Source organism: Procambarus clarkii, chromosome 26, assembly GCF_040958095.1.
Source record: "Procambarus clarkii isolate CNS0578487 chromosome 26, FALCON_Pclarkii_2.0, whole genome shotgun sequence".
NCBI lineage: Eukaryota > Metazoa > Arthropoda > Malacostraca > Decapoda > Cambaridae > Procambarus > Procambarus clarkii.
Window position 1 is genome coordinate 11406272 of NC_091175.1, and position 23421 is coordinate 11429692.

A 23421-nucleotide genomic window follows, 5' to 3' on the forward strand; every position below is an offset into this window, starting at 1 on the left:
AGCACTGCAATGAAGGGTCTCTTCCAGGATGTTCACTGTCTCCATCGGTCCGGCGGCCTTTCACTCTCAGCCTATTATTATTTATATTCAAGGAAATCACGAGAGCGTGATATATCAATAAGTAAATCGTTTAGCATTCACCAAGACGCTGGTTCAGTCCTCGCTCTGCTCCAGCGATTTTCTCACTATTGAAATTATTGTATATGTAACTATTACACGTGTATAGATTGTATTTTATGTGTGATTACTGTTACAGTTGGGGAAATTATGGTATGGAAATTATGGAAATTATTTGCGTGGTGTGGACAATACGCAGAACACGTGAAGGTTCAAAGGGATTGTACTATTTTGCCTAGCTGAGGCTCCACGTGGATTGCTGAAATGCAGCTTCAGCAAAATGTTAAGTCTACATACAATATTAACAAAAATTGCCTGAGATAATCGTATGAGAGTGAAGCAGCATCCTAATGTGTCGTCTCACTTGCAAATATATATGACTGCTAGCTGCTTAATATATATTTAAGAACGTTTCTTCAAGAATGTTATGCTCATAAATATTTAAACAGAAGGATACGGAATGTGGGAGCCAAGTTGCGTCACCGTGGTGACAGGTGTGCCACAGTATGGCGAGGCTCCTGCCATTGGCTTCACTTCTCAACATTGCCATATCGCTAATATTTAAGGAAATATTATTTATTACATATTTTAGTAAGTGTATAAATCAAATATTTGTCTTAATAAAAGCTCTGAATTATTATCGGGGTATAGCTCAAAATATCGCATGTAAAATTGTATATAGAGCAAGTCAAGCATAATTTCGAAACCATAACCAGTGACCTCACCACGCGGTAGCATTTCATATATTTTGTATGTATTTAATGTCCACAATATTAACAAACTGGTTTAAGCTAAAGCTATTTCATTACTTAAAGTTAAACTTAGTATCACCGTGAGTGACTTTAGAGGATAATAATGAAGGCAGGAAGCGTGTAATAATGTGGAGAGAGTGAGGGAGCGTGTGGCGGGAGGAGCCAATAGTGTGGTAGTGTGGTCCTGGCCGCCGCCGTCCCCACCACCACCCATGAGGACCATCCACACACTCGCCGCTTTCTCCACCTGCCTCGTGAAGCGACTCTCCCTGCCTGTGACCCTCCACACCAGGTGCTTGGCCAGCTGTAAGGCGGCGTACAAGGACCACTCGTCTGCCTGGGGAAGCAAGCAACACGTGACCAAGAGGAAGATCCAGCTGCGGAGTGTGGTGGAGAGCATGGACCCCGAGGCCGAGACCCAGCTGGCACCACTGAGGGCCAGCTGTAAGGCTCAGGTGGGCAACAACACCACTTGTAGTGCCACTCGCTCTCCTGCCTTGGATTCTTACTTGGCTAGTGTGTTGTTCACTTTGCTGTTAACAAAGATGGTTTAGAGAACTATTGTTGTAGTCTGATACACAGTAATTGACCCCCAGGATGCAACCACACAACAGTTGGTTAACCACACAACAGTTGGTTAACTCCAGGTACCTGTTAACTGTTAAGTGAACAGAAGCATTAGGTGATAGGAAACGTGCCCAGCTATTTGTGGCCAGCCTGGGATTCTAACCCAGGATTCTTGGTTTTCAATCGAGAAAGAAGTCAACTACTCCAGAGACCATATTGTGCAGTAATGGATTGGCAACCATCTGGGCCTACGTTCGCTTCTCTGGTAGTAGAGACGTTTGGGCACGTTTCCTTATGAATAAAAGTTGAATAATTCCAAAGAAGATTTGTCGGTGGATTTTATAACCTACCTAATAATTTTACCTAAGCTAATGTAGCCTAATCTAATGATTTATATAGTTTTGTTAATTGGAAAACTAGAGACTGGTATGTACAACAAGGTGCACCCTTTTGCCTCCATTTTGTTGCAGGTATATCATACTAACTCCTATCTTAAAGTAACAATTTTTTTTTTCTAAGTTGAATATAACCGTGTCACCTTTGTCAGCATGGATCAACTTTTCACTTTTTAGTAATCTCATGGTACATTTACTGAAGACTATTAACGTGTTTTGTACAATGAAATCGTCAAAATAAGCACAACCCAATCCAAATACAATACCTTGGTTAGATATTTTGGGTGCATAATAAATTGACTAACCAAGTAACCAAACAATTGTGATGTGGATATGTTCTTATCTCTTTTTTTTTTTCCAATTTAATGGTAGATTACTGTATATTATACTGCTACCTTGACAATCTTGAGGCTAAATGCAACTGCTAAACCTAACTAAGCTAAACTTCAACCTAGCCGTGCTTGCATTCTGAAAATGTATGTTTTTCATCCACAGTGTTCATTGATTAGTATCAAATGTAATTATAAATAGTTTAGAATTTTCATGCAATGCGTTTGTATTCCAGGGTGACCTTGTTCGTCAGTTAAAGGCCAGTGGTGCACCAGAGGTCGATGTCAAGCGTGAAGTGCAAGAATTAAAAAATCGTAAAAAGGTAGGCACTATAAAGTTTTATTGCTTTGGATATAAAGTTCTTCAATAAGTGAGTACTGTGTAGAAGTGTGAAAATAGTTTTCTGTGAAAGGATTTTTATGGGCTATGTACTCGCCTAGTTATGCTTAATATTTAGAATGCACATGTACTGTGTATACATTATGATATGAATGATATGTAGGAATAGGCCATGAAAATAACTTGATTGGTGGGAAGTTTCAATATGGAAATGTTTTAGATTCAAAGATTTATTCATTGGATTATGCATTACTAATATATATTTAAAAAGTTTGGTTATACAGTAAATAAATATACATTCATATATATGCAACCTACAGGAAAAATTATGAAGTTGTTGTTTTAATAAGCTATGTATAGTACTTAAAAGAAGTTGGCCGTGTTAGAGCAATATCTAGAGGCTTCATGATAGGTGTTAAATTAGATAAAACTTAAGGAGTGATAGTGATAGCACCTCACAAGGCTTCAAAGATGAGGAGGATAGGGAACTGATAAATGAGTACAAGTAGTTCATGATAATCTAGGGATCATAGTAAGATGAGGTATTTATATTAGGAATGTTAAAGCCATATAATAGAAGTATTAAATGGGAAGGTTTTATATTTCTTCAAAGGTCATTATTACAATTTTAAGAAAATTTAATGTTGGGAAATATTCATATTAAGCACTAATAAATTGATTGCTGGAAAAGTATTCATACTAGATGTTTAGACCACAAGTCTAATCATGGCTTCCACTTTATCTTCAATTTTAAAATTTGTTACAGCTTTCATTTGATCACTCAATTTTTCAAATATATAAAAATATCAGACAAATGAGTCGCCATAACAAGCCATGAAAGTAAAGTTTCAATGTTAATATATGAAAGCACAACTAACTTGTAACATTGGTAATATAACAATTTTTAGATTCCACAACTTAAATTGTAGATTGTATATTCCACAAAGTAAGTTGGAAATCCTGTGATGTCATTAGCAGCCAATCACAGCTTTTGATAAATTCAGTATTTTCAATGTTTCTATGCTGATTTGATATTGCACCCATGAACAAAGAAACCTAAGTTTTGAAGGCTTAGCAATAGCTAGTGTTTGATTTACTGTGTTGATCAATTAAAGAATTTATGCTGAACTCTCTAAATTTTGAACTGTTTATGAACCCCCAGTATATAACCTTCATGTAATTTAGGTTGGGAACCACTGGTTAAACCATTAACAGATTTTATGCACAACCTTTCTACAGGTTAATGTTATTAAAAGAATACTTGGTTCATGAGGGTTAATTTATTTGTGGTTTGATTTATTGTTTCTTGTATATTTTTAGAGTAAAAAAAAAAATTCAATATATGCTACGTACATTCCCAATGGAATGGGTTTGGAGAATAGATCCATTAAAGCAGAGTACTGTACCACAGTACCTTACCTTGGTATCTTATGTTATATGCCATTTCTGCATATAATTAACATATAATGCTATGAAAACTATTGGTTTTGGTGGCAAGCAGAGGTAGTAGGCTGTAATGCACACAATCTCCACTTCCTCTTGCATTACCGACTTACTAAATATTATTGACTATGAAATGGCATTAAATTTGTCTAGAACCACCATGTACTGTACATGTAGACATAACCATTGTGAAATAGCATTAAGTGATTATTTAGCACTATATTATCACATTAGGTACTGGAAGACATGATACTGAAACTGAGCCCACCTGATACATTTGACCGAGCCAAAATGAATGACCTGATCAAGAGGCGTTTCTTCTACGACAATTCATTTGCCATATATGGTGGTATCACAGGTCAGTACACAAAATTTGCCAACTGAATCGTTAGAAATTTTGTACTACTGTATACAGTACTGATGGATTTGGTGCCTATAGTTGAATTTCAGCCAAGTGATTTTTTTTTCATAATACATATACATTATATTAACAAATATTTTATTTCTATTTAGTAAACCTACTTGCTTTTGTGATTCCCTTAATTTGTATTGTATTTTTAAAGTTTATTTGTATTCTGAATTTTTTTTGTACAGTACTTGTACTGTATTATTTCTTTAAAACTTTGACCCAGAAAAGTAACAAAATGGATAGTTGACATTCCATTTAAGTACATTAAATTATGTAATTAACTAATACAGGTGGAAACTGAGGACCCAAGTGAGTCTTCACATATGAGAAATAACTTTATCAGTATCAGTAGTGAACAAATGGAAACCACTAAGAAGTGAAGGGGTGGAGGCAGGCTAGACCTCGCTCCTCAGACCTGTTGTTACAGCTACACAAAGTGCAAAAACTTCTGCCATGTTGCTTAGCTGTCTTGGTCTCGGCCAGGCCCCAAAAGAACTGAAATACTGTACGTCTACTACTTAGGCTGTGATGCCCAAGCAGGTTCTATCAAGAAGTAAATCTTTGATAGGAATCTTATTGATAGCATCTCCACTTGGAATCCGTGACTGACTTGTCCTATACTTTTGAACCCTAGCCTATAACATGGCCCTATTGTGTGATGTAATTCACAATCTACCTAGCAACTCACAAAAGGACTTTTTCGTCAGTCCACAAACTTGGTTCAACGTCCCTAGAATGGACACTAAATATGTGCCTGTCTTGATAACCTGTGGGTAACTGTTGGGAAATAAATGCTTGACCAATAACAGAGGTACTAGTTCCTGGCCATCTTATCAAATCTCCAGATGTGCAGTGTGCATTATCTTGAACAGTTTACTAATGCAATCATTCCCTCCTTATAAACCACTTCTACCCAGCCTTTGCTTTCTCACTCATCACGCCCACCCAATTTTCATGCTTTCTTTTACTCCTGTCCTCAAATATACATGAATATATTCTCTTCACCCATCTACTATCCCATCTACTATCATCCATTCATTAAACATGGCCAAACCATCTTGTATACTCTCCTCAGTCTTGGGGGTTTAATGACACTCAACATCTCATTACTTTAATATCTAATGCTCCATACTTCTCAGAAAATACATTTCTGCTGTTCTAACTCATGATTATTCCATGTTTATATCATACCATCATTTCAAGATAATAATTGTGACTGGCACTACAATTCATGTGCTTTTCTTTGGCTGCATATACAGTAATTAGTACTCCAATTATAATTGTTTCTTTGCACCATCCACTTTTAACTCGCCTTGCTCTCAACTTCAACTACAGAATCTTCTATATCAATCACATATCAGGTATTAAAATAGATTGATCAGTTGTAACACCTTTCTGTTAATTTATTTCAGATATATTTGACTTCTCACTGCTACCATAACTACTCTTGTCCACATTTACTGTTAAATCCTCACATACACATTAAGATTCATGTAGTCTACATAAATCTGTATCAATAATAATAAAATAGTTGCACTGTAATTACAAACATAAAATTGAGGTAACCAGTACCTCATATTGTGTCTGTATTCTAGGCTTGCACAGCAATTAAATATTTTTACATTGACCCCCTCTTGTACTGTCTTGCACAGTACAGTATACTGTATATTAAATAACCAAAGTGACGTCGCACAATCTTGGTGTTGCATAACCTACATTAAACTTATCACTTATTACACACAACTGTTATTTTCACTTACTATACCGTGTGTACTAATGTTATATGATTAATTAATGTTGATAATGTTTAACAGGACAATATGACTATGGACCAATGGGATGTGATTTGGTAGACAATATGCTTGCTGAATGGCAAAAGCATTTTGTGATCCAGGAGCGCATGCTGAAGGTCAACTGCTCAATTCTAACACCAGAGGTAGTTTTGAAGGCCTCTGGGCATGTGGATAAATTTGCCGATTACATGGTTAAGGTCAGTATAGTTTCGTAATGTAATTTATTTGTTCCTACAAATAAATAAATGTTACAAATGTTGAAGGGCCATTGTAACAGTGATAAGTTAAATTGATTTTAGTTTAGAGAGACTCTTCGGGGCTCTTTGACTGCTGGTATCACATATCAGCTGTCTTGCTTTGAAGAACTGTTTCCTAAATTTTCCTGTTCATATGTACAGTATAGGGAAGCAGCATCACTTAGCCTATTTCATAAGGCTGCTACTTTTAGAAACTAAAAGATTTGGATGAAACTTTGCTATTAATGAATATAAAATGCATGCATTATCATTATTCCATTTCCTCTTGATGGGTGGGGAGGCATCTACTTGGAGAGAAGGGGAATTATGTAGTAAAAAAAATTATATTTAGTAATAATCCATTTTAAAATATCACTGTCTTGCCATTTAAAATGTTCTACAGTATATATTATACTGTACAGCATTACACAGATAAACAAGCATCACTATACTCCAGCATTCATCCACAGCATACCCTCACTACTTGATAACACCTGGTGTACAAATTATAGTAATATATTATAGTATTTATATTTACAAATTATAGTAATATAGAAAATACTTGTGAATTGTTAAGGGTTCTGCTAAGTTCAGTTACTAAATCTATTATAGGACAGAATGGAAATTATATGGCAGGGCTTTCTCAAGAATTTTCAGACAAATAATTTTAGGAACTAAAGATTTTGAATTTATTTTTGTAAGAATCTGCACTGTATAAATTGTGTATTTAAATATTTAAGTGACCACACTATTACTGACAATAGTGAACCACTAACCAGGACAAATACATTTCATTTATGGATTTTAATATACAGTACTTTTCAATTTATGGATTTATATTACATTGTGTAGTTTAATAATTTTTCAGGATGTAAAGACGGGGGAATGCTTCCGCTTAGACCATCTCATCAAGCAGCACTTCGAAAAAAAAATGACTGAAAAGAAGATTACACAGGAAGAGAAAGATGCAATCAATCGGAAAATCACCTTACTTGATGGAATGACGATGGTATGAGTCATGTTAGTTAAATGTAGATAGTGTCATTATTTTGTGCATAATATGTTTGTACTGTGCTGTTTTAAAGAACAGTAGTATTTAATTAATTACACAAGTTATTTGTTGATGAATATTGAATGTCTTCTAAACAGGAAGAGATGGATAGAATAGTTAAAGAATATGACATGAAGTCGCCTCTGACTGGCAATGACCTTTCTGATGCTGTGGAGTTCAATCTCATGTTCCCCATATGTATTGGACCTTCAGGTATGTAGTGGATGGATATGACAAGTGATTAGTTGTTAAAGGATACACAGAAGTGTAAAATAAATTACTAGGTTCACTTCCTTTCATGACATTTTATACTTATAGTGAAATTTAGGGTAACAAGCAAAATGATTGACAAATTGTTAAAAACAATTCTTTAAGCATCACTGTTTGATCAATTTTCCATTGATCATGTTTAAGTACCTCTGAACTTCAATCTATCAAACATAAAACAGCTTTGTCACTTATTCTCCATATATATGAGTTGAAGCATAAAGGCTTAAGTGAAGGATGGTATCTTTTATCAAATGGCAATTTTTTAATTGGCTGCCTATGATTGTACTTAATATTCCTTTGTTACTTTGATTAGTTTAAAGTACAGTACTTGCTAGTATTTCATATTCGGTGGAATATGGATGAAAAAGTTTTATATTTTTATTTTTTATAGGGCATCTAAAGGGATTCCTGAGACCAGAGACGGCTCAGGGTATTTTTGTCAATTTCAAGAGATTACTGGAATATAATCAGGGAAAACTGCCTTTTGCATGTGCACAGGTAAGTGAATAATGTCTTTGAGTGAACATACCACGAGTATGAGAAAATACACACGAGATGTGATGAGAATTCGAACCTATGAGCTAGGTGTTCCCAGATGCATGCTCTGGTTGACTTTGCCACGACATGGTCAAAAGAACTGCAATCTTGAGTACTACTGCACCTTCAAGGATTCCTGAGGCTTCCACTAATGCCAAACTGGGGTTTCACACAATTCCCCCATGCACTCTGGCTCTCATTGATATATCACGATAATGTGATTTCTCTGTATTGAAAGAGGAGCATTAGAGGTAGAATTACTGGACGACAGAGCTACCTCAATTGGGTGAGGTGGTGGTTACCAAGAAGTAGATTTCAAAGCATCATAGGACTCAGTACTGGGAAGATGGAATATCATGTGTTGCTCTCATCCTGTAACTACGCCTAGGTAATTACACACATTCACACTTTAGGCTTGAATTAAGGTCCCCATGTGGCCAGTGCCTATTTGTTCAGAAAGTTGGTACTCCAGTTTTCAAGTGTGGTCTGTGTTGTGCCCTGTAGTTAATTAATTTGTCTTGACCGTCTTCCTCGCCAGTGTTGAGAAATACTGTACAGTACATTTACCAATTTAATATTAGCACTTAAATACATACAACATTTCCACTGCTTATATTTATCATTAATATTGTTTTTAAAATGTTTTAATAACTGCATCTGTCATACTCAACAGGTGGGCAATGCATATCGTAATGAAATTTCACCTCGATCAGGTCTTCTAAGAGTGAGAGAGTTTACAATGGCAGAGATTGAACATTTCTGTGATCCTGAGGACAAGAGCCATAATAAGTTCAGCCAAGTGAGTAAATTGTATATAATTTGATGATTTTTCAAGTGTTCTACATGTGTTCAGTCTTTCCATGTATAATTACTTAATACTGTATAGATTAATGTCTGCAAATTGTATTTTGCTCACAGCGAAAGTAAAGTAATTGTCAGGAGAAAGCACTAGGCCATTACAACTATATAGCACTTGGAAGGGATTTGAGGATAAGGATTTAGGATAGGACAGAGGAAAGGAAGTGTCCAGTTGTTTGGATGCTTCCACCCAGCCTTGTAAGGCTGGGTGGAAGCTGTATCAAAGAAGGGAGTGAAGCATTTATTTTGTACGAGACAATTTGTGAGAAGCACTGTACACCTAGCTAGGCAGTGGTATGATGCTCTTCACGATTGCTAGCATGTGGTGCTCATGTATTCTTGATACTATATTGTGTGAATGATAACATGAATAGATAAGTTATATCATTTTATATTTAATATGTACAACATTTCATCATATTGTCACCTGTTTCTCTGGGCTGATATCTCCTCTCCTCATAAAAGTAGGAATTAGAGTAATGATTAATTTCTGTACACGTGCTTAGTGTATATCATCTTGTATATGTAATTGGAATTTTTTTCATAAATATATTTTTTCAAATAGGTTGCTGATACAGAAATGATGCTGTACTCGGCTTGTGCACAGATGGATGGTGAATCATCAAAGAAAATGACCATTCGTGAAGCTGTCCATGGAGTAAGTACAGTATCCATACATTACTTGTGCTTATTTTTGCAGTATTATTTATATTGTATCTTGGTCCATCTTGATATTCTCTTTTGATACACTTTTGTTCATGTTTCTTCTTAATTGACAGCTCGTGTGAAATCACAATGCTTGTCTATCTTTGACTATTGGGGAGTGAGATTTAATGCTATGTCCTAGCAATTGCAACCTTCTAGTAATTTATACTCGATTTACTAATTGGCTGCAACAACTTCTTCCTGAAATACATTCCACTTGTTGACCAATCATTCAAGAAGCGAGAACTTGCCTTTATCTCTTTAACATGATGGCATGTCAAGCTTTCACTGATGTCCCCCTTCTACCTTTTTTAATTTAAATAGGCTTCCTTTGTCCACAGTGTCTATTTCCCATAGGATCTTTTGCATGTAGTTGTCATATCCCCTCTATTTTTCTTCCCTTTAAGGTTGTGAAGGTGAGTTCTCTCAATCTGTACTCATAGTTGAGGCCTCTCACTTCTGGCACAAATGAAGAACTTTGCCAACCTCTTAACTTTTTCTAGTTTGTTCATGCTTCATAAGGTGTGGGTTCCATGCTGGTGCTGCATACAGTACTTAGTAATGGTCTCAAATAGGCAGTGTTATCGACTTCAAAGCCACCTTGTTTAAATTCATAAATGATATTTTGCTAGCTTCCCATATGCTTTTGATGTTATTTTGTTCACCTGTGCTGGTGTTAGTGTTGGGATTGTCTGCTCAGATCTTTTTCTCTTATTAGTTTTTGTAATCGTTTTTCTCTTAAGGTGTAGTTAAATGCAGGTTTCATATCTCTTACCTATTTTTATTACACTTACTTCGATTGAATTCCAGCAGCCATTTATATGCCCACTTCTGAAGTTTGTCAAGGTCTTCTTGCAACACCCTCCAGTCCTCTTCGGTTCTTTCTCCTCTCATTAATGTAGCGTCATCTACAAACATTGACATCGTAAATCTATTGGCATGTCCTTCCCATGTCCTGTTTACATTTTTAAGTCTACACTTGTTAGACAAGTGACAATATTCTGTATTGTATTTTGCTTCTATAAATTTTCATGATGGTATATGGTTAATGATGGTATTTTAATATGAACCAACTAAGTGTTTGGTGCAAAATCAGTTACAGTATAGTATTGTGTGTGCATGGCAGAAGTTTAAAATTTAAACTTGTACCAAGCTAAATGTTCCTGAACCGATTATGTGCCTTAATAACCTTTTCCATCACCGCCCACGGGATGGATGTGAGATACGTAATAAAGAAAGAAATTGAACATATGTATTTAAGATATTTTAGGAACTTGTGGATTAAGTAAGTGTGGAGATACAAATGGCACGTAAGTGCATTGAAAATATTAAGATGACAGAGAAGGCAAAAGATAAGAGGTGGGGGTTGTCAGGATAAATATGGAGAGTTGTATTACCATAGTTTGGATATATGGATATGATAAGGTATGGAAGATGTACAGTTAAGTACAAGGGTTTAATATTAATATGTAACTGATACACCAAATTTAAAAAAGTTTGTATTTAAAATGTGTAAATTCATTCTTTGTAACTTTTCCCTAAATACATATGAATCAAAACTTTTCTTTGAATAGTTATCTGTATTTACTGTGAAAATTTATTTGCTATTAGAATTTTCATTTTTTACTTCTCTACTTACTAAACAAATGTGCACATGAACACACAAATGCATTGTATACAGATACTTTAGTCATTCCTTCACCAGAAAAGCAGCACATGCATCCTTTCTATTTTTTTATAGCATCTCCAAACAGTGTAGCCCCTTGGGAATGCCTACACAATTCTTCTTCGTTCCTATCCTCGTTTAGAGGTTTTGCTTCCTCAAGGTCCCCTTTTTAGTGTCTGTCTTGAAAGATCTTGTTACTGGTCATTAAGATGAGATGTTAATGAGTAGGCTACTTGGAGAAGAATTGTAAAATAAGTGCCTTTCAAACAGAAAGATTCTGTATAATAAATTTACTTGGTTTCAATGATAGTCACAGATTTTACCGGAAAGAAATGGTTGGTTTGATTGTACTGTAATTATTTGGACCTAAAAAAGGGCTTTTGACAGTTCCACACAAGAGGATGCTCTCGACACTGAAAGATGCTGAAGGGGTGACAGGCAGACTGCTGGCACAGATTCTTATCTTGAGGTTATCTTGAGATGATTTTGGGGCTTAGTGTCCCTGTGGCCACGGTCCTCGACCAGGCTTCCTTTTTTTGTTACATATCCCTAGGAAGCGGCCTGTAGCAGCTGTCTAAGTCCCAGGTTCTTATTAACTGCTAGGTGAACAGGAGCATCAGGGTGAAAGAAACTGCCCATTTGTTTCTGCCTCTGCCAGGGATCGAATCCAGAACCTTAGGACTATGAATCCCGAGCGCTATCCACTTAGCTGTCAGGCCCTGTCAATCATGTCTAGTGATGACCTGACCCCCTTAGCTGTCAGATGAAAATTTTCTGACAGAGATAAGGGTAGTAATCAGAGTAGAGCAGCATTTCAAGGGAAGTACCACAGGGTTCAGTTCTTGCACAAGTAATGTTCATCATCTGTATAAACAATCTTCCAGAAGGATTACAGAACTATACGATGTTCTTACTAGGGAAGGAAAGAAGAGACTTGGATAATTCAGGTGTACAACACAAACGAGTTAATATAAAAAAAATAATTATGGATTGTGTGGAATGGAAGGTTAGTAGATGGAACATACTGGAGGCAGAAATATTGAAAATTATGTTTATCTACAGTTACAGTATAGTCAAATAAAATGGTATGGTTGTAGGAAGTTGGGAGATAAAATGCACCAAGTCCTAATAGCTAGGCAAAATGGTGGATGCAATTGTTATGAATTATATTGCCGGATTTTCAGTCCTCACAAGACTGGTTCAAGCTACGTCGACACAACCACTGTGGTGAGGAGGAGATTTCGAATGCAAAGTTTTAAGCTGTTTATTATAAAATAAAAAGTATGTATATAATTATCATCGTCCTTCTGGTTTTAACATTGTCACTGCAAGTAACAGTGAACTTAATATCATTAGTACAAATGGTGAACTTGATATCATTAGTACAAATGGTGAACTTGATATCACTAGACATGATGCCATCACCCTTTACTTTGGGATGATCCCATTATGCCTAAGTCATAGTCCAACTAGTGTACTTCAACAATTGGCATGAACTATATTACTACAGGGCAAGGCGTACTATTATAAGAAAAATTACTAAAAAAAATCCTATATATGAATGGGTCTAAGTCTGCCAGTGGTGTTGGTTACTCCTTTGTCTTTCATGACCAAACCTGTGTGCTGCCTACCCCAGAGACTACCATTGTCATGGCAGAACTTTTTGTGCAATTCTGTATACTTGTCAATTTTTTCTGATGCCAATATTCCTTTGTTATTGTGGTCGACTTTTTGCAGTTCCCTCGTGGCTCTGAAGTAATTTAACCCTGTGCATCCTGTTTTGGTCGAGATCCAATATTGGCTCTTTATTATCCCTAGTAGATTTAAGACAGTTGTTTTTTTTCCCCAGTCATATTGGTGTTACAGTACCTCAAATGAATCTGTGGATATTGATGCAAGGGAGTCCATCCTCACTTGTCCTATTTCCTAAGATGGCATTCCTTATTTAGAGTTAAACCTATTCATTCATTCCTGATTCCATGACCATTAGCAGGGTCATTGATCTTTCGTTACAGGTAACAAACTGCACACTTTTGTAAACAGCACTGGCTAGGTTATGTATTGGCCCCACACGCTTAAATCGCAGGCTCTTGATAGGATGCTGCTTATTGTCTGAACTGCATGTCTCGCTTAGTCGTGCACTACCTTTCAGAATGTCCCGATTTTTGAGAATGATCGTATATTTTGCTTTCCTAATGTCTATTCGGGTAACTTGGCCTTGGTAAGCCATTACGTTTGATTTTGTTTGCTTTGTTCTTTTTGTTCTTGTATTGGCATCCTGAGTGAGATTTAGCACCGTTTGAATATCCAGTGACACTGATGATACTACGGTCTTCCCTTTTGATAATTACTTGCTACTTACCTAAGAGATATTTCCTGTTGAAAGTATTATGTCAGCTGGTTTGTGATTGCTATGTGGGCTGTTTCCAGCATTGGCAGCTTTGCATATTTAGTTTATTACTGAAAACCCTGGCCACTGGCTGGGCTGAGAGTAGAACAATTGTGGAAAATGGTCACAGCTAAAGATATAGAAGAGCTAGACATTGTTCCTTCCTGTAAAAAAGAGCACACCCTTCCAACTGCCTACTCATTCAACACCCACCCACGCATTCATTCTCCCTTTCTGCCCAGATAGATAGATATATATATAAAATAAATCAAATAATTTTAATTAAGGGGAGGCTGCATTTTTGTTTTAAGGATATTCATAATAATCTAAAATATGCCTGTTACAGGACTGAGTATTTTACTTGATTAGCTGCAATTTAGATGCAGTTGCATATCAGATATGGATTTTTGGGGAAGTTTCAATATACTACATTTTCTGATGTGTGGTTTAGTCATCATAATAATTACTGCACTGGTATTGGAGCATTTAATACTCCACTGAAAGCACATTTATCTTGTAGATAGTATGATCTTAAATGATGGTGTATGGTAATTGTATTTATCAAAATTAAATATAAAATGTAAGCACTATTAGTGATTGAAGAGATAGGTCTTGGATTTACAACCATCATCTGTCGGTAGTTGGGGCTGGCTTCATTGGGCCTCCTCTCGACTCCAATGGAAGAGAGTTCTCTGGATTTCTTCTTGAGTGATCGGAGCTACATTCTTGGCCACGAACCATCCCAAGCTGATGTGACAGCTTATGAGACTTTGGATCGACCCCCTCCCCAGCATCTTGTCCATGCATCACGCTGGTACCATCACCTAGACAGTTTTTCACATAATGAAAGGCTGAATTTTCCTGGAAAAAGAGGTTCACTTGAAGAACTAACTGGTGGAAGACAAAAGGTGTATATTCAAATTTACATTATTTTAAATGGAAATGAGAGTAGGAGGGAACGTCTCAGGATGGTGTTTTAAGTGTCGGGCAACTGTGATGCCTTTAATTTCTGTATATGGCCTCGTATATATACATAATGAAACTGTAATATCCAAAGTTATAATAGCCAGTTGGAATGTTTGGTGTGAAGTAGTTTGGGTTAGGAACTATTGGACACCATCCTGGAAGTGCCCTGCCTCAGCAACTCTCCTTTTGAAGCAAGTTTTGTGGTAAACCATTGTTACATTAATCTTGAATTTGTCTTCAAAATTTACTGAAATAATATTAGTAAAGTTAAACCAGGAAATCCTATTGTATATATGAATACTTGTGCTGAATATGCATGATAATGGTTAAGAATATTTATATAGGCATTAAGTAGAGCACTGATTAAGGGACTTTGCATGATGCTCATTTCTTAAAGTCGAAGGAGTTAGTCTAGGATAACAGTAGAGCAGATTGTAGTTGTAGTTTTGTGTTATAATGGAACAGGTGTAATAAATAACCAATAACTACAGTATTTGCAACTGGTACAGTATTTATTTTTTTGTAGCAATTACAAACTATTTTTGTATTTTATAAGAAATACAGATTTCTGTATTTTTATATTTATTTTATATAAAAATATTTTTGTATTTCATGAGAAAAACTGTACATAGGGCCTTGATGTGGTCTTAAAAAAGTATAAAACAGAACAGTACAGTATATGACATGTCAATAAGCATAGAGGCTATTGCCTATTAACCCATGTGAGGGTTAATGTTGTGAATTTTATTTATTCACAACATTACATATGTTATCTGTTAACCTGTTCTAAATATCTTCATCTATTTCCAATTGGTTTACCTATTTTTTCCTTAAACATATCCAATTTATATCCATTTTCTGCATTTTGTTTTCTACTTTTGCAATCTTATTCCCCACGGGGGAAGGGGGCTTTAAAATGAAGGTATAATGTGAGTAAAAGGTATTGTATATACCATCTGCTATATACAGTACCTCGCAGTCACCTGTCCCTCAATAGAATCCTTGGTGAATCAGTTAACTTTGATATCGTTCACCTTATGCACTTTTGTCCTAGTATTAACATCATTGGTGATATTTAGCGCCTTTTGAATATCCTGCATATTTGATGGTGCGACACAGTCCCCCTGGCTTGGTGCCTTCTTTTGATAATTACTTATTTACTTCTGTGAGGAATAGTGTTGAAGGTTTTTGCAAATCTGGAAGGTGCAACCCACCCAGCTTCTCTTGCCATATCTTGGTAACCTTGGCCATGAACTGAGTTAAGTTCATCTGGCATACCTTTGCCCCTTTGAAACTATCTTTATATTGGTTACAAAGTTAGGCTCCTCTAGATGCTCTACCATAATCGTTATTTTCTTCATCTACACTGAATACATGTTAGTGACAGGTAAAATATTTCTTGGGATATTTTCTGGAATGCAATGACACGAGTTTCGTGTAATGTTAGTGATGTGTGGGAGCTTTTATGAACAGTTGGCTGTGAGTGAACCACTTTTAACCCAATTTATTCTTAACACTCGAGTCTTCTTTCTTTTGGGTTTCTTGCCTTCTCACAAATATGGAATAATCGACACTTGCCGATTTGTTTTACGAACAAGATTTTTTTCAGTTGAATTAAATGTTTGTTGTTATGCTGGAGAACTAAAATGTCACTAAAATACTATTTTTTTCAATTTCAGGGTTTAGTAGCTAATGAAACATTGGGTTACTATATGGCACGTATTCAGCAGTATCTCGTCAAAATTGGTATTAATCCGAAAAAACTACGATTCAGGCAGCATTTAAATAATGAGATGGCACATTATGCATGTGACTGCTGGGATGCTGAATGCCTAACCTCTTATGGCTGGATTGAATGTGTAGGATGTGCTGACAGAAGTGCCTATGATCTCAGCCAACATACCAAAGGCTCAAGTATATATTTACTACTTTTTATATACTGTATAATGTATATGTTGTGGGAAAAACCACTTTGAAAAATAAGATTGCTCAATGCAATTTTGGTTGTGGTCTTCATCAGAACATGACAATTTCAAATTTCAGATCTTGCTGTAATGGTCACACAGCCAAAAACACGTTGAGCAATCTTTTATTTTTCAAAGTGTATTTTCTGTATACTTGGATCAGTGTTTTCATGATCTTTGTTACATAATGTATTTATAGAATTTCAGTGAAGGTGAGGTGAGGAAAAGTAACTGCAAGTCATTGTACAGTATTCAGGCAGTTTGCATTTTATATGGTATCAGTTGCTATGGTTTTTGTAGATAAATATATTATTAACCTTTATCCAGAGTTGATTTTTATCTTTGAGGGGTTTAAGTGTGGATCATTAGAAGATTTAAGGGGTCTACACCATTGACTACTGCCTGACACAAATGCCACATTTTGTACCTTTTATCATTATTTTAATTGATTTTGCATCTCCCAAAATTCAAGACTATTACAAACTATCCCAGTTTGGTGCCTTCTATTGATAATTACTTACTTATTATAAACTATACATGTAACTAGAAAGTGGAAGGAATATTAATGTTCAATTAAGTGATTAAAGCTCAGTTTGCTCTGGTTGGCTCTTACACAGGATTTTCTAGGAATGCAATCGTTGAGAAAAATAATCTGCCTGTTAATTTAGTACAAACCAGTGATTCAATGGCGGTACTGTACTGGAATGCCCAAGATTGACTAGTTTTGTTATTACTCGCACTAAAAACTGCATTTGCATATCAAGGAAGAATAATGTAAAAGTATAGTTTATCTGAATGTATGTTACCCATGGAGATGAGGATAAGGAATTCTGGGGTGCAATACTATATGCAATAATTGAATCGGACATAAATCCTTAAAGTTCTTATTTTAATTTCTAGTGTGTGGTTTGGTCTACTTCTTATTTTACATACAGGAATTAATCTAGTTTGCTGTTACTGCTTACTAACGCATTTTATATATTTATTCATATTCTCCAAACAAGCTGCAAGATTGAGAAAACAAATAACTAATAGTTTAGTTCCAGCTAGTGCACAGTAATAAGAATAGAGTTGGAAAAAGAGACCAGAAGGACATCACAACACAGCATAAGAGGAAGTCATTTTCAAGAAAAGGATGGACTTCCACCTAGGCATATGGCTATAAGGCCAGGAGCACTAACAGAATTATCAGAGCTAAGCAATACTTGATAAAACTAAACAATCATTCGAAATACTTTCTCTATCCAATTGGTCTTGAAACAGTACGTGGCCCTTACAGTGGAACTCTCATAGTGAAATCCAAAAAGATCAAGTATAGATATACTGTAGTATATTACAAAATTTGATGCCAGAAATAAAGGTGTACAAATACAAATATGGTTTAAAGTAGCTCAGACTAACACTAGAAGAGATACCAGAGGAGATATGATCACAGTACAAGAGATACTGAGGAAATAGACAGGGACAATCTTAAGCCACTTAGAGTAAATTAAATGTGGTGGCATGGATAGAATTTGGAAGCCACTTCCAAAAGTTGATAAATATGTCAACTGGAGTTACACACTGGTATACCTGTCAAACTTTCACTACCATACCAGGCTCTTTTAGGTTCACTGATGCCTACCAGTAGTTTGACCAGCACCAGTGATCCACTCAATAGAGAAAAAGTGTATCTATGATCTCCACAGTAACCAACAAAGTACCAATGAAACACATCAAAACAGACTATTTGCATGTATTACATTTTCAATGCCGATCCTATGTAAACAAATTTTTAATCATGCTGAAGAACTGGTTCATAGCTCAGGCTTGCCACTAGGTGACACATTGCCAATCCAGCCATTCACTCTCCACCCAACGATGCACATCCTCCAAACACCACAAAATGAGAGGGGTCAAAGTAGAAACAAACATGAGACCCACCAGAAAGTGGAACTTAATTACATTCAATGCTTTTTGTTTTGCTCATTGACTTTGTTTCTTAAAGAATTTGTGCTTTCAAGTTTGTTGGCTACATTAAAAAGAATCTGTGGAACTCCTTATTTCTGAATGGAATATTAATGTCAATGGTATTCAGATAGCAAATGAATACCACTGAGAAAACCTAGTTTCAAACGAGAAGGAAATTTTTTATTGGTGATCACAGGAACAATTTTATTATTTAATTAATAATAATCCATTTAATTAATGCTGAATAATCCAGTATTATTCAGTTTTCCAGCTTAAAACAAAAAAAAATTGATAACAAATTTTAATGCACACTTGTAGCTTTTAGTTACATTTGACAGCATAATGTTATGATTTACAGGTGTAAAATTGTGTGTAGAGCGTCCACTCAAGGAGCCACAAATGGTGGACAGTGTTGTAGCTGTGCAAGACAAGGGAACCATAGGCAAAGGTTTCAAGAAAGAAGCAAAAGCTGTGCAGGAAGCTTTAGCTGCACTGTCTTCTGAGGAAGCAGAGAAGATGGATAAAGTACTTAGTGAGACTGGGTTAGTGTTTGGGTCAGTTGTACAAAATCTAGCTTAGACCATATTACTGTTTTCTATTTATTCATATACACAAGGTAAAAGTAGGTTGTGAAAGAACAGATTTTTGGTGATTTTTAAATGGTACATTCTTGCAAAGCCACTAATGCATCACATTTTGGGCAAGTCTTAAAGCTAACACAATTTTCAATAAATTTAAGGTTAGTGGACATTTAATCTTGAACAAAGAAGTAACTAGTGACAGGTATGTAATGAAAAATTGGAGTAATTACTGAATATAACATTACATAAAATGGTAATTATAAGAAATGTTGGAGTTATATTTCTAGTTAGTAAATCACTAGGTGAGTTAGTAGTACATGGTAATATAAAGACATTTTGTTATAAGTTTACACAAGAGCCTTCTTGTATTGCATTTTTATTCACTAATGTCTAGCCATTTTACTTTAGCTTCTTTTTATTTTTTGTAGTATATATACAGTACTTTAATACAAAAGTCCCTGTATATATTTGTCAATGGAAAGGGTTTATACTAATCAGTTTAATGGTGTAGGCTACCCTATTTATAGTTGGAATGATTGGACTTGTACAAGATTTCGTTGTTTTTACCAACATTTGGTCAATGAGTGTGAAGTTATTTCCAGTCTCTTTTTGTATTTGGAAGTTTCGTAATAGTTTTTCACCCTTTTCAGGCCCTTATGCCTTAGGGCATCACTTTGAATAAAATGTATATGATGTTGACCTCGCACTGAACCCAGGGCTACCCTCAATTCTTGTTATTATTACAGTAAAGCATTTGAGTAATGTTTTAGTTATAAGTATGGAATGTGGATCACCCTAAAGTTCTTGTGTTGCTTTTCTTTCATATGGGAACTAGAGCAAAAATATTAGTTTACATGTTTGGTTCTTATGTGTTTGAGAACTATGTGGATCACCAAGTGTTTGGACTCATCCTTAATGTACACATCTTAGAGAAGGCCTGTATTCAAATTATGGCACCCCATTATGGAGCTATTGAAGTTATTCAAAAAGTGAGATGTGATAGAAAAGTACAAGAACTGGATACAACACGAAGATGGAGCTTGTTGACTAGATGGTGAATTTAGGGCATGCACAATTAGGTGAGTACATGCCCTAAACCCCCAGACCATGATATGCTACAAAAGTAATGTAACCTGGGATTCCACTGAATCCTCTAGGGGGTACCAGCAGTATCTTCAGATTCCAAATAGAGGTTTTACACATTACCCACATGCACTTTGGCTGTGGTATACGAGTTGTCCCCCCCCCCCCCCACCCCCCATGCTTCTCCAAGTGCATAAAGAAATCACATTAATGTGATATCTCGATGAGAAAATTAGTAGGAACCGTGGTGAAAGCTGAAATAGTGGATGCTACCTGTAACCTCGGCCTCATGAAGACAGGACAAAAAACACAAATGTCAGAAAGTTGGTTAAAAATATACCAGGCACAAAAGGGTAGTTAGGCAGGAGTATAAAGCTAGGTAGCACTTGAGTCACTGCTTTGTAAGTATAATATAACACCACCTTATCCTTCTTGTGCACGCCCACCATCACCAGCATGTGATAACTGGCGTTACACACCTTGTATTCATTAGACCACCCTGTTTGTATTCTGAGACGTGCTTGCCATATCTAGGTTTTTGTATCTTTTGCTCTATTAGTTTTTGTGATTTTGTAATTTTTAAATTTTAAATGGCATTGATTTTGTTTCAGAGAATATGAATTGAATGGCTACAAAATAACACGAGCAATGGTTCCCAGTTTTAAGAGAGAGCAGAAGAAAGTTCATGTTGAGGAAGTAATCCCCAGCGTTATAGAACCTTCATTTGGTGTTGGGCGTGTCTTCTATAGTCTCCTGGAACATTCATTTAGGTTTGTAGATGTGTAAATCCAATATTCTTAGCAATTAATTGTCTATTGTGGTACTGCTATATTTTATCAGAAGGAAATATAATTAGACATGCAGTACAGTATACTTTTGGATATTTGTTAGCTTCAGAAAGACTTAGGAGTGGAAGTGAAAGATATTTCTTTGCAAGTGAAAGTATTGTATATTTTCATGTGTATATTGTAGCTTATTTTAAGTTTAAAGATCATTTTGTATAAGTAAACAATGCTGTTATTCAATCAGACTAGTTTCCTGAATATTGTTTATAATGGTTAATCTCCCAGTTTGTAATCTCACCTGGACATAAAGGAACAAGTATGAGTAGTTTGGTATTGCAATTATAAATGTGAATTTCTATTCTAATGTTGTACTCCTAAGCTAGAGCAAGAAGTTGTGCAAACAGACTTTAATTACCATGTTTGTAAAAAATTTAATTTTATTTTAGCTTATAATTCCTAGTTAAAAATGTTTTTCCTTTAGAGTTCGAGAGGAGGATGATAAGCGAACCTTCTTTGCCTTACCAGCTGTTGTGGCACCAATCAAGGTATCAGTCTTGCCACTTTCTAGCAAGCCAGAATTTGTTCCATTTACTACCCAATTAGGTGAGTATATTCAAATGCTTTCCATATGTATATATGTTCGATAAATCATAATTTGTCCATATTTTTTATGTGAAGTCAGGCCTAGTTTTAATAAACTAAAAATGTGAGAATATCATCTCATTAAATATACCATTAATGTAGACACCAAGAAAGGAAATACTGTATTAGAATGTAACAAATTAAGGGTGTAGAGATAGATTTGTGAAATTCTTGTGTTCATGACTGTCGTTCAACAGCTGATGCTCTCACCGACTTGAATCTTCTGGTGAGAGTGGATGACTCGACCGGATCTATTGGGCGACGATATGCACGCACAGATGAAATTGCTATTCCATTTGGCATCACTGTTGACTTCGACACTATTAATAACATCCCTCACACAGTTACTCTCAGAGAGAGAGATAGCACTGAACAAGTTAGAATGCCGGTGAGTTTCTGTAACAAGTTTTTGGAATGTAAATGTTTACCTTTAAACTGAATTTATTATTAATATAATCACTAACATGCTGAAGGCATTTTTAAAAAGTTTAAATGAACTATGAATTGTGTGCATGAATCCAAAAGTGTAATTGCAGTTAAATCCTTATTCTTGCAGACTATAATGATACATATTAAGTAAATATCTGAATAGTGTCGTCTGGCTTATATTATTAATAATTTTGTTACAGATTGATGATGTTCCAATGACAGTGAAGAAGTTGGCTGATGGTAAAATGCAATGGAAGGAAGTAACTGACAAATGGCCAAAGTTCATTGCACAAGAGACCACAAAATAAGATATACTGTATACTACTGTAACACTAAAAGTTGGGTAAAGTTAATGAAGTTTAACAAATTTAATAAGCAGAACAATTTAATGAAATTTTAGACTATCAAGGCTCTTCAGTTTTATGAAACAAAATTTTATGCTAAATTATATTTTATTGTATTTTTTTCTCTCCAGGGATATTCCTGCGTGGGCCCTAAACCTCTGGCTGGTCCTAAAGTGTACTGTAAATGTAGTTATGTTAGTAGGGGTACATTCACAACAGAAATAGGAAAAATTTAACTTGCACAGTTTATAAAAATTCTAATGTAGGGATGACTGCCTAAGATTTATTTATTTCATCCTTTTTGTAAATGTTTAATAAACTAAAGATTTTATACGTTTTCTGCAATATAAATATTGACGATCTTTTGCCTTTCATTTTAACCCATGTTACTGAAGGACATATATAAATTGTAATTTTATTCTAAATAGTCTGGTGAAAGTAATTAGTAAAATTTTAGATGTTTAAATTGAAGGCTTAATAGGGACATTGTTATACCCTCACACCCTTAACATCCTGTGGCTTAAAACAAATTAGAAACCTTGCATCCTAATGGAAAATAGCGCTTTGGACCCATTTGATTGCCAAATCAGAATAATTACTTTTCCAACCATACTTTGATTTACTTTACAATAGTCTTCTGTATTGTAAAGTACTCTTGCTTTATTTTCCTCATTAGTTGGAAGTTCATGAAATTTGATAGAAAAAAAATTAATAACTTACAAAAGAATTGGGTACCATTTCTTCCCCTCTGTCCCATCCCCCCAAATCCTTATCCTGATCCCAGTGCTGTATAGTCGTAATGGCTTGGCGCTTTCCTGTG

At 35.5% G+C, this 23421-nt stretch overlaps 1 protein-coding gene across 4 annotated transcripts; it reads left to right on the forward strand.

Annotated features, from left to right (window-relative positions):
- The first annotated feature begins 1045 nt into the window (after positions 1–1045).
- On the forward strand, positions 1046–22963 carry GlyRS (glycine--tRNA ligase). Of its 4 annotated transcripts, XM_045740121.2 has the most exons (17): positions 1046–1324; positions 2397–2483; positions 4178–4301; positions 6167–6342; positions 7250–7390; positions 7531–7645; positions 8094–8200; positions 8913–9038; positions 9663–9755; positions 14499–14765; positions 16503–16737; positions 19096–19279; positions 21013–21171; positions 21668–21789; positions 22026–22216; positions 22458–22595; positions 22733–22963. In XM_045740121.2, the coding sequence occupies exons 1-16, from the start codon at positions 1082–1084 to the stop codon at positions 22563–22565; spliced, it is 2478 nt and encodes an 825-aa protein (XP_045596077.2). In that variant the 5' UTR covers positions 1046–1081; the 3' UTR covers positions 22566–22595; positions 22733–22963. The 4 variants fall into 4 exon arrangements, with proteins under 4 accessions (XP_045596077.2, XP_045596076.2, XP_045596078.2 ...); XM_045740120.2 differs by having other exon boundaries at positions 22458–22963; XM_069331896.1 differs by lacking the exon at positions 14499–14765 and having other exon boundaries at positions 1047–1324.
- Positions 22964–23421: the final 458 nt, after the last annotated feature.

Excerpts from the sequence above, each read along its gene's own strand:
- GlyRS (XM_045740120.2), top strand. The coding sequence starts at position 1,082 with ATGAGGACCATCCACACACTCGCCGCTTTCTCCACCTGCCTCGTGAAG. Across the intron at positions 1,325-2,396 it reads GGGCCAGCTGTAAGGCTCAG|GGTGACCTTGTTCGTCAGTT; the intron begins GTGGGCAACAAC and ends TTTGTATTCCAG. Across the intron at positions 21,172-21,667 it reads CTCCTGGAACATTCATTTAG|AGTTCGAGAGGAGGATGATA; the intron begins GTTTGTAGATGT and ends TTTTTCCTTTAG.